This window comes from Melanostigma gelatinosum (assembly GCF_949748355.1).
Source record: "Melanostigma gelatinosum genome assembly, chromosome: 5".
NCBI classification, from domain to species: Eukaryota; Metazoa; Chordata; class Actinopteri; order Perciformes; family Zoarcidae; genus Melanostigma; species Melanostigma gelatinosum.
In genome coordinates, this window is record NC_136638.1 from 21,580,762 (window position 1) to 21,591,617 (window position 10,856).

Sequence of the window (10,856 nt, forward strand, 5' to 3'; positions counted from 1 at the left end):
TCAGGGGAAAATATTGATCCGTTTCTAGGTAAGTAGCTTTTAGATGGCTTGTTATTTATGTCATCTGACTTTCAAGATGTGAAAGAAAGGCAGAATAGTTGAGATTGTTCACACATGAATGCTTACATTTGGTTACATTGCTATTTGCTGTGTCATTGAAAATACAATCATTAAATAACAGTGTATTTATAAGCAACTTATATCGTTTCAAATAATGTCAGCAGGGTCTGTTGGCCCTTGGGCATTTTCACATGATCAAATCTGGCCCTTTGAAAAAGGTTTGGACACCCCTGGTTTAGAGAAAACAAATACATGAGAGACTTGGTGTGCATGTCAGGTAACACCCCACCTTTAGCTGTTAGACAGGTGATGTAGGTGCTGTTTCAGTGAATGTTGATAAAAATCCAAATCCATTGATAAGATGCATTCACTAATAAATGTTTTAGCTAAAATGAGAAGAGTATTTGACAGCCTTGATAAAACTTTTTAGTGTTTATTCAATGAAATAGTGTTTCAACTCGTCCAGGCCCCGGGCCCGGCCCGCCGCCCGGTCTGCATTGCACCCGACCCCGATGCTTGTCCCTGAGGCTGGTGGGTCCACAGGGTGGCTGCTCCATGTTGTTTCTTCGAGCTGAGCCCCATGGGCGAGGGCCCGGCCGCCGCTGACGAGCTCCCTTCCTGGGTCTGGCTCCGGGAGGGTGCCCCGGTTTCCCTGGTCCGGGCGAGGTGGCTGAAGTCTGTGGGCTGCTATTTATAATGTTTGAACCGCTCTTAGTCTGGGCTCTCCCCTGAGACCTGTTTGCCTTGGGAGACCCTACCAGGGTCCCCGGACAACATATAGCTCCCAGGATCACTGAGCCACGCAAACTCCTCCACCACGTTAAGGTGGCGATTCACGGAGGAGTATCAGTGTGTGCCTATGTGTGTCTGTGTGTGTGTGTGTGTGCGGGGGGGAGGGGGGGGGGGGATAGGGTAGAAGTGTGTGTGTGTAGATAGGGTAGAAGTGTGTGTGTGTGTGTGTGTGTGTGTGTGTGTAGACAGGGTAGAAGTGGGGATAGGATAGAAGTGGGGATGGGTGAAGAGAAGAGAAAGGAAGTTGATTCTCTCTTTTCTACTTCCTCTCCTTCACTCTCTTCTCCATCAATTTCTTTTCTTTCTTTTGCCTTTTCACTTCCTCCTTTTCTCTTTCCTCATTCTCCTTCTTCTCCTTCTTCTGTCTTTTCAATTCCTCCTTTTCTCTCTTCTCGTTCTCATTCTTCTTGTTCTTCTCCCTCTCTTTCTCCTCTTTCCTGGCCTTCATCAGGATCTTTTCGACCTCTTTCCTGGCCTTCTTCTCCTCCTTCTTAAACTGCGCCTTCTCTTTGTCAGTTTGTTGGGCGAGCTCTTGAAGGCGAAGGTTATGTACCTGGAGGTCAGCGCTTTGCTGTGTCAGGAGATTGATCTCTTCCTGCTTTTGGTTGCGCCACTCCTCCTCCTCCATCTCTCTGCTCTGTCTCTGCAGCTCCTGCTCTCTCTGGAAGCTCTCCTCCTTTGCAGCAAACTCGCATCTCATCCGATCTTCCAGAGCCGTGAGCTTTATTTTCCACTCCGCCTCGGTCCGGATGAGATCGCTGTCTTTCCGCGTGGTGCTCTCCTGGATCTCAATCTGCTTTTCAAGCAGACTTTGATGCAGAGAATTGATAATTGTGTCCTTCTCTGTGTTTTCCGCCTTTGCCATCTTCCTCAGCTCTCTCTCTGACCTGAGAGCCTTCATCATTCTCTGTCTCTCAAGCTCCCAACTGAGATCCTTGGCGGCAATCTGCTGCTTCAAGGCAGCATTTTCTGAAGCCAGCTGGTTGTCTGGTTTCTTGCCCGTCTGTGCCAGCTTCCTCAGCTCTCTCTCTGACTTGAGAGCCTTCAGTATCTTCTGCTTTTCCAGCTCGAAACTGAGCTGTTTGGCAGCGATCTCCTCCTTCAAGGCAGCGATTTCTGACACCAACTGGTTGATTGGTTTTGAGCTGTCCATTTGAGCTGTTCTCAGGTCCTGCATATTTAGACAATGGTAATACTCAATTGTTGTTGTAGTTTGAGTAGTTATGGCTCTGTTTGCACAAGAGGTCTCTCTGGATGGATGTCCGATAATAACTAAGTCTCCCAGAGGATTTCAGGGTATACCTCCTCTTACATCAAAGGAACATTCCGTGACATCACAGAAGAACATTCATTCTGACAAACATTCCGTGACATCACCAGGATTCATTCTGACAAACCATGACATCATCAAATGTTCTAGAATGTCAATGACTGCAATGTTCCGAATTGTGGTCACATGACTACACTTGGTCACATGACTTCTCCAGACTAAAACACCTGCAAAATAGAATTACAAAAAGGGTTGCTTAGTTACAGAAAATATATTGTATGGAGTGGTCTCACCGACGTCACGATCTCCTTAGTTACGAGGTCGGTCGGCTGATGACGGTGATGACGACAGCCGCGTCAGAAGAACGCGCTCTGTGATTGGTTGAACTACTTCCTGCCGTCCACACATACACGTGAAGGTCAGCGTCAGAGCCATAAGGCTTCCATAATCAGAAGAATATTGCTGGAACGACCGCTTTTGCAAAATATGAACGGCCAGGCAGCGTCAGCCGACCCGCAGCTTCAGCACTTCATCGAAATCGAGTCTCAAAAACAAAGATTTCAGCAGCTGGTGCATCAAATGACTGAGGTTTGCTGGGTAAGTTCAGCTTCACGCTAGCAATGCAGCTCTGCGGCTCACGTTTGTTACATATCTATATGAAGCTAGCGCTAACAGCTAGACTTACATACACGTTGGGGATACTCTGTCTGTCTGGAACGATGCGTTTGCAAAGCAAGCCTTTAAATCTTAATATTTCTGCAGACCGCTATGGACAGTGATACCCCGGGCCTGCTATGGCTGACGTTAGCGTCGAGGCGAAGAGTGTAGAAAATGTGGATGTAAATGTTTCGTTTCCTCCGTGGAAACAAACATTGTATCATTTTATCACACCCGACGGAAAGTAGACATTTGTGAGATCACGAACATGCCATTGAAGGCGCAACCTGCTGCTGTACGAGTATAAAGTAGTTCATAACTATATATTCTTATATTTCATTGTATATAGTGTACCATTTTTACTCTGATATTTTATTTACCTGTAATAATTGTTGATGTAGCGAAAACATTTCCCCTTGCAGGATTAATAAAGTAACTAGTTATCTATCTCATAGCTTCCCCGTCTGTTTATAATTAAAGTAACGTAAAACAATAGTGCTGGGGTAACAGTTGGGGCGAGGCCGCCCGCTACTGTGACTGATAACCAGTACTTGCTGTAACGTTAATAGCACAACATTCCTTGTTTTAAATGGGATGTACTAGGTAATATACCTTGTGTCATCCGTTGCACCTCACCTGAACGACTTTGTCTCTGTCTCCAGGATAAATGTATGGATAAACCCGGACCTAAGCTGGACTCCAGGACCGACATGTGCTTCGTTAACTGCGTGGAGCGATTTATCGACACCAGCCAGTTCATCCTGAACCGACTGGAACAGACTCAGAAGGGCAAGGCCTCCTTCTCCGAGACCATGTCAGAGTAAAAAACACTGTCGCTGAAAAGGACTGACGAGACACACGCGCACACGGCTCGCGCTCCATGACGAGGCCGTTTTGTCCGGCCACAGCTGTCTGTAACAGACCGTCTGTTCAACTGGGGGGGAAAAGGAACAGCATCAAGTGTTCCTTTTAAAACAAAGTGCCTCAGATAAACACAATGTATGGATAGTTCTCCACTTAGCAGGACAGGAGTGTTGTGAAACACTTAAGATTGTGGTCTGTTAATTAACAGTGACTTTTTTTTGAGAGAGGGATGCATCCGGGACACTCGGCGTCAGCCAGCTGTTTTTGACAGCCACGAGGTCTTCAACACACACACACGCACAGCTGTAATTTAAGAGAATTAACGGCTGTCTTGACCGAAGAGGTGCAAGGTTTTGGACTGTACATATGCAATAAACATTATGCCAAATACTTCCAAGTGTAGTCAAGTAATGTATTTAAATTTGAATCATACACGCATCAAAGTTCAGTTACACCAGAGATATGTTGCAGCTTGGCACATGTTGGGAGTTAAGCCACACAGGGGAAGGACATTCTTTGGTGCGGTTTGTATACAATACTGAGGTATTACAGTCACTCAAAAGAGGAATTATTCAAACGTGTTCAAACACAAAATGATTGAAATGCATTCAGGGCAAATAATTTGTTTGCCTTTACATTGGTCTTAAATCACACACTCGGACAACACCATGTATGCTGAGGTTAAAAGTGCAAACCTATGAATACGGTTATCGTTTTCAGTCACTGAAGGCACAATCTGGTTTAGGCAGGATAATATTCAACCTTAAATTAAACTTAAAATACTGTATAAAAAATACACACAAGTGCAACAAGCAAAACAATCTGTCCTGTTTTTTTAAACTAAAGATGTGGATGTACCATCGTGTTTCAATAAGAATGTAAATTTAATATTAAATCCAGTGTGTTGACAGGAACATTACGCTCACTTTAGGCTACTTTGTTCATCCAGTGCTCCTGCATTGTGTAAGACACTTGAAAGTAACCTTACTTGTCACATTGTAAGGCTGTGATGTGCAGTAAAGCTTCAGATTTGCAAAAAGACAATTCTCTCAGCAGTGACGAGACTATTGGTCCTCAAGGAGTTCTCTGGTGCGTTCCCCAGCCCCCCTTTGAGCTTCCTTCTCTGGGCAATTTATTGTCATCCTCTGCTTGGGTTTCGTGGCTGGGAAGCGCCACATAAGGCCTGTGCCCCCATGGAAAGCCCTCGGGACCCTTCCTCAAGTAGAGTGGGAGGGAATCGCAGCTAAACGTAATGTCCTTGAAGGCGTGGAGGAGGAAGATCCCCAAAATGATGGTGAGGAACCCGCTAATTGTTCCCACTGCTCCGTCAATGGTCATGCGCAACCATTCCTTGAAGAGAATGGCTGAACAGGCCATGACGGAGGTGGTGAAGAAGACGTAGTAGATGGGAGTGACTAAGGAGGTGTTGAAGATGTCGAGGGCTTTGTTCAGGTAATTGAGTTGAACGCTGATGCAGACGACCAGGCAGAGGACTAAGGACCAGAACAGGGGCTCCTTCAGCACTGCTGTCCCAGCAAACAGCTCCTTAATGCCAATGCCCAGGCCCTTGACACAAGACACAGACAGGGAGCCAATCACTGAGCAGATCAGGATGTAGACCAGCACATTCTTCTGTCCGAACCGCGGAGCCACAGCAAAGATAAGAACCAGGCTGCTTCCAACAACGCACACAGCAAACACAATGAAACCTAGCGGGAGCATTCAAGAATGAGTTAGTACCCTGACAAATCCATCCAACCCTCATCTGGGATTCAGTTTCCACAGCATGGTTAATGCGATCACACCGGTCCTACCTGGGTCTCTGAGCTTCTCAGCCATGGCACTGAGGGAAGCCACCTCCTCTTCCTGCGGGGCATGAATCACCATCACTGTGGAGCCCAAGACGCACAGCAAACAGCCAATCTTCCCATGCACATTCAGCCTCTCGTTCAGGAAGTAAGACGAGAGCACCGCACTGGAAGGAAAAACAAATTATGCAGACAGCGAGTGGGCACACATTTTGCTTTTACATCCTTAAAAGGAGAAGTCTGGTGATATTCTGTATATATTTGTTTATTATTGTCATCAATTCTCTGAAAAAACAATTTAATATTTTGCAACTCCAGAATTTCTGACTTCTCCATCTGTAGCTCCCAGCAAATAGTCCATTCATTCTTAGTGGAGGTAAATCTTTACAAACAAAACAAGTCGCTCAAATTTAATTGAAAGGAAATTCATTATTGGACTCTTTCAGACCCCGTGTAATGAAGTAGGCTGAAAAAAAACTATGCTGTTCGGCTTTGTCCGCAGACAATGATTTTTAGCAGGATTAATTAATTGTTGGTGTTTTCTCATAGGATTTGTTGACAATAAGGAAAAATAAAGAATATCACCAGACGTATGCTTCAGTAAGTAAGCATTGCAAGTAAGTTTTGGGATTGCTAGAAGTATCGGAATCACACTCGGTGAATGAATATCTGAAAAGTCTTGATTTTGACAACATAAAACTGCAAAATAAACCTTGAAGAAAAAGACAGTTACCTTACAAGTACACTCAACGCTCCGAGAGGAGTCACCAGTGTGGCCGGCGCAAATGCATATGCAGCAAAGTTGGCGGCCTCTCCAGTTCCCACTGGAATACAAACACGACCATCAGTGTGCGCAAATTCATGGCTGGTGCAGATGGTTGAACAATTATTCTCGTCTAACCCACATGTACAAATGTGCTCTTAAGAGATATGGTGTGGGTGCTGCATCAACTGCAACGTGACCAGTGAAAATACCAAACCCACAAGAACCTCTTTGAGGAACAAAGGGCCGAGTGTTTGTGGGCATGGCTAGTAAGCAGTTTCACCAAGTAAAAAAAAAAGCAGCTGACCATGTCAACCATTTGCAGAACTAAGTCTATAAATCATTTACTTACTTGAAATCAGTCCAGCCCACCACAGCCATTCCTTCAGGTAAGCATACCCCCCCTGACCTGTGAGATGCAGACATGATGCATTGATGCCTTTGTAACGGTTACAGGTTACATTGGAGGGTCATTGGTTTATTTCACCAAGAACGCACTTCTCACCAAAACTCCCTTAATCCTGAAAAAAGTCCTGTTAAGAATTATTGGCCTTAAATATTTATAAAGTTTACATCTCCTACGATATTATTCTAATATTCATGTGTCCATCAAGACATACATTCCTTCCTAGTGATATCTATAACGAGGTTAAAAATAAAAAACTTTCTTTCCATTTTATGCTACTTTCCACTCGTACTAAAAATGAATATTGCATCTGTTTTACTCCGACATTGATGTGGCAGCTACAGTAGTTACTTTGGAGATAAACATTTGACCATCTTACAAAATACGTGGATTTATTAAACTATCCAACAAAACAAAGTAGTTGAAATAGGTTCCAGCTATTTTGTTGTTTACAAAGTAATACATCAGTAATACATCAACATAGAGCAATGATGATTAGTCCCAACAACCATCCATCCAATTTACATAAAATGAATTGGCAACTATTTAGAAAATGTATTAATCGTGTAATTTGAATTAAATAAGGAAAATTGTCTTGTAAAAGTAATTATTTCATACTTGCTTTTTTTGTTATGTGATTGTTTGTTGATTGGAAATAAACAATGTAATCAACAGATGCTTCAATAATTAAAATAATCGTCAATTGCAGCACTATTTGCTCATATCACAGACATGGGCAGTTCTGCAGCAATGAGTCGGCCTACTTCTACTTTTGATCATGACACTTCTATACTTCAAACTAACTTGAGCTGCCCGGAAGTCAGTTTTGTGTTGTTATTATTATATTATTATTATTATATAATTAGGCTTTCAGTGAATGTACCTGCTCGCATTGAACCTTTGCCGGGCAATCGCAGCAGGCCTTTCTTCTTCAGGATGAAACTCGCACCGATGAAAGCGCTGGAGCTCACAGCCAGAGAGAGACCGATGTAGAAGTCCACACGGTTCACTTCCATCTGAAACACAACGATCACGTTTCTACAGGTGCTTTGGCTGAATAACGGAACTTCTATAATGACAGCTGAAGCTCTCGGAAACTTCTCAGTTGAGCAACAGGCACCCCATGTTTGAATTCACGTCACATGATGGGCTGACACGCTCTACAGCGACCATGTTGAAACCAGCGTTTAGCCGGCTAGATATACCAGGTAATATATAAACGACAACGTGTCTAATTTAATTTAGATTTAGTAAAGTGTAACACACTCTTTAACAGCCACTTAAACACACAGCTAGTAAAAAGACTTACCTTCGCCGTCGTTGCCCGACATCGAGGAAGCTGTAAGCAATCTGATTGGTGGTTGGTGTTCGTCACGCACTATGCAGCGTTTTGATTGGACCGGAGCCGTGGTTGTTGTTGATAGAAACCGGAAGAAGAGCTAACCTTGACAAGCGAGCAGAACTCACGTGCTGCTGGTTTTAGGGGGAAAAGCCAAATTAATAAGTAACATTTACCGGGGCTACTCTAAGATTTGCTCGTGTATTTTTCAATCGTAATAGTTTTTCTCCACACATATGTTTTTTTGTCGTTTGGTTGCCTTCATGAGGGCATCGCCTGCTATCCAATGATGAGGACCCCTCTTCTGCTTCTCAGCAGAAGCTGTAAGTCTGTTCACAGACTGCAACAAAGCCCATTATTCTCACCATTAACAGCTCTATCGAGGCAGCAGAGGATCGCTGTGTTGAGATACTCGAGCACCCATTCCTGCGAAGACAATCGTTACTACATAACTACTCCCATCTTCTATGTCAACGCTTCTCCTCATTTGGGACACCTGTATTCAGCCGTGATAGCTGACTGCTTACACAGGTACAAGCTTCTGCAGGGCTTCAACTCAAAGTTTGCAACAGGTAAATCCTCCATCGACCAAAAATATGCATGTCCTTTTACCGTCAATGCAGGTGATGTCCACAATCTCTAGGAACTGGTTTTTGTCGAAATGTGTACAGAAAATAATTTATGTCATTCCTATTAATAGAAGTGAAGACAGTAGAGATGCAACTTTTAATAATTATTGAATCATGCCATCAAACATTCGCTGGTTCCAGCCTCTCAAATTTCAGTATTTTATCCATTTTCAATATCTAACATGTCATCTTGGGGCATTTTTTTCCGCATTTTCTTCACCTATCATCGACTAAACAATTAGGCATCAAGCAAATAATTTGAATAATACAACCTATTGTTTTGCGTTTCAGGCACAGATGAACATGGCTTGAAAATCCAACAAGCTGCCGAAGCTGCCGGAAAAGATCCCTTGACCTTCTGCACGGATGTGTCAGAGAGATTCAAACATCTGTTCAACAGCTGCAACATATCTTATACAGACTACATAAGAACCACTGAGCACAGACACCGACAGGCCGTGAAGCATTTCTGGTCAGTGCTCTGTGACAAAGGGCTCATCTATAAGGGGAGCTATGAAGGCTGGTACTCCACCCAAGATGAAAGCTTCCTCACGGCGTCGCAGGTGGCCGATGCTTTGGACTCATCAGGGAAGGAGATCAAAGTTTCACTGGAGAGTGGCCACAAGGTAATCGGAGTGGAATTGAGATGCCGGCATAGGTGTGATTTTAGTGCAGCACACTTTGTTCTGTTGTCAGGCTTACATCACTTGTTACATGAACGAGAATGGGGGCATAGGGTTGGAAAGTAATGGGGCTTTACCAGGCAGGGCGGATCTAACAAACATGCCATTAGGTTGCATTATGGCAAATGTAGATGTAAAATCGTTTTTAGGGACTGAAACTCTGAATATCTGACTTTGATGCAACAATTTTGAACATGATTGTTTTTAATCTGTCTCTAAAGTGCCTAACCTTTATGAAAGTAGTACAAACTATTCTGGCTCTATCCAAAGCTTAAAAATCTGCTAACCAGCACTTTTAAATCTCACACCTCATCTAACTCTTGGCAAGAAAGTAAGCCGAAATCAAATCGCAGTTCTACTCCGTCAACATGACTTCAATCAGATCGCCTCTTTTCTTCAGGTGGAGTGGATGAAAGAGGATAACTACATGTTCCGTCTGTCTGCGTTTCGGTCTCAGCTGCTCGACTGGCTCAGCGGAAATCCCGGGTCCGTTCAGCCCGAGCGTTTCTACCATGCCGTCCTCCAGTGGCTGCAGGAGGACCTTCCTGACCTCTCGGTCTCCCGCCAGAGAAGCCGCCTCCAGTGGGGCATCCCAGTCCCGGGGGATGCTGAACAGACCATCTACGTGTGGTTAGATGCACTGGTGAACTACCTCACGGTAGCTGGCTATCCAGATAAACACGACCAATGGTGGAACATGGCGCATCACGTTGTTGGAAAGGACATCTTAAAATTTCATGCCATCTACTGGCCAGCTTTTCTTCTCGGGGCTGGACTGCCGCTGCCACAGACGATATATGTGCACTCTCACTGGACAGTAGGGGGAAAGAAGATGTCCAAAAGTTTGGGTAATGTGGTGGATCCTCTTGAACGCTCACAGATGTACACAACTGATGGCATGAGGTACTTTCTTCTGCGTCAGGGAGTCCCGGACTCTGACTGTGATTACACAGACAACAAAGTTATCAAGATGCTCAACGCAGAGCTCGCCGACTCTCTGGGTGGTCTGCTGAACCGCTGCACAGCTCCAGCTCTTAACCCAGCTCGGGTCTACCCGTCTTTCTGCCCGCAGTCCTTCCCAAGTGAACAGGGTGGCAGGGCCGTGGTAGAGGACTACCACATGTTGGATGCTGTAAGAAACCTCCCGGCCGTGGTGGAGCAGCACTACGAGAGCACGCACGTGTACAAAGCTCTGGAGGCCATCGCTGCCTGTGTGAGGAAGACCAACGGGTTTGTTCAGCGCCACGCACCTTGGAAGCTGGACAGGAGGGACAGTGAAGACCAGCGCTGGCTAGACACCATCATCCATGTCTCTCTTGAATGCCTGAGGATTTATGGCACACTCCTCCAGCCAATAGTGCCGGGGATTTCTAACAAGCTGCTGTCCAGACTCGGGGTGCGGCCAGGCGAGAGGAGCTGGGCAGATGTGAACTTCCTGCCCAGGTATCGGGGAATGGACTGTCCCTTTGAAGGGAGAGCCCTAGGATCGGACTCCGGAGTGCTTTTTAGTCGCTTGGAAAGTCAGAATTTAGATAAACCAAAGAACCAAGACGGCAAACTCCATATGAGGAATTGAAATGTCTTA

The 10,856-nt window shown here is 44.8% G+C and overlaps 3 protein-coding genes across 3 annotated transcripts; 2 read left to right on the forward strand and 1 right to left on the reverse strand.

Annotated features, from left to right (window-relative positions):
* Nucleotides 1-2,513: 2,513 nt before the first annotated feature.
* timm8a (translocase of inner mitochondrial membrane 8 homolog A (yeast)) lies at nt 2,514-4,599 on the forward strand. The gene is made up of 2 exons (XM_079268568.1): nt 2,514-2,719; nt 3,442-4,599. The coding sequence occupies exons 1-2, from the start codon at nt 2,609-2,611 to the stop codon at nt 3,601-3,603; spliced, it is 273 nt and encodes a 90-aa protein (XP_079124694.1). The 5' UTR covers nt 2,514-2,608; the 3' UTR covers nt 3,604-4,599.
* A 108-nt stretch (nt 4,600-4,707) lies between these two features.
* LOC306777963 (magnesium transporter NIPA2) lies at nt 4,708-7,970 on the reverse strand. The gene is made up of 6 exons (XM_079269271.1): nt 7,930-7,970; nt 7,504-7,636; nt 6,567-6,623; nt 6,185-6,275; nt 5,458-5,618; nt 4,708-5,352 (listed from the first exon to the last, which is right to left on the reverse strand). Exons 2-6 carry the CDS (start codon nt 7,634-7,636, stop codon nt 4,718-4,720), a joined length of 1,077 nt encoding a protein of 358 aa, XP_079125397.1. The 5' UTR covers nt 7,930-7,970; the 3' UTR covers nt 4,708-4,717.
* Nucleotides 7,971-8,109: 139 nt separating this feature from the next.
* On the forward strand, nt 8,110-10,853 carry mars2 (methionyl-tRNA synthetase 2, mitochondrial). Its single transcript, XM_079268561.1, has 3 exons — nt 8,110-8,531; nt 8,880-9,214; nt 9,672-10,853. The coding sequence occupies exons 1-3, from the start codon at nt 8,246-8,248 to the stop codon at nt 10,845-10,847; spliced, it is 1,797 nt and encodes a 598-aa protein (XP_079124687.1). The 5' UTR covers nt 8,110-8,245; the 3' UTR covers nt 10,848-10,853.
* The last annotated feature ends 3 nt before the right edge of the window (nt 10,854-10,856 follow it).

Bases quoted from the DNA above. Each gene is read 5' to 3' on its own strand.
- mars2 (XM_079268561.1), top strand. From the start codon at position 8,246: ATGATGAGGACCCCTCTTCTGCTTCTCAGCAGAAGCTGTAAGTCTGTT. The intron at 8,532-8,879 runs GTAAATCCTCCA...TTTGCGTTTCAG, and splicing joins CAACTCAAAGTTTGCAACAG to GCACAGATGAACATGGCTTG. The intron at 9,215-9,671 runs GTAATCGGAGTG...TCTTTTCTTCAG, and splicing joins CACTGGAGAGTGGCCACAAG to GTGGAGTGGATGAAAGAGGA.
- LOC306777963 (XM_079269271.1), bottom strand. From the start codon at position 7,636: ATGGAAGTGAACCGTGTGGACTTCTACATCGGTCTCTCTCTGGCTGTG. The intron at 6,624-7,503 runs GTACATTCACTG...TGCATCTCACAG, and splicing joins CAAAGGTTCAATGCGAGCAG to GTCAGGGGGGGTATGCTTAC. The intron at 5,353-5,457 runs GTAGGACCGGTG...TGCTCCCGCTAG, and splicing joins TGAGAAGCTCAGAGACCCAG to GTTTCATTGTGTTTGCTGTG.
- timm8a (XM_079268568.1), top strand. From the start codon at position 2,609: ATGAACGGCCAGGCAGCGTCAGCCGACCCGCAGCTTCAGCACTTCATC. The intron at 2,720-3,441 runs GTAAGTTCAGCT...CTCTGTCTCCAG, and splicing joins AAATGACTGAGGTTTGCTGG to GATAAATGTATGGATAAACC.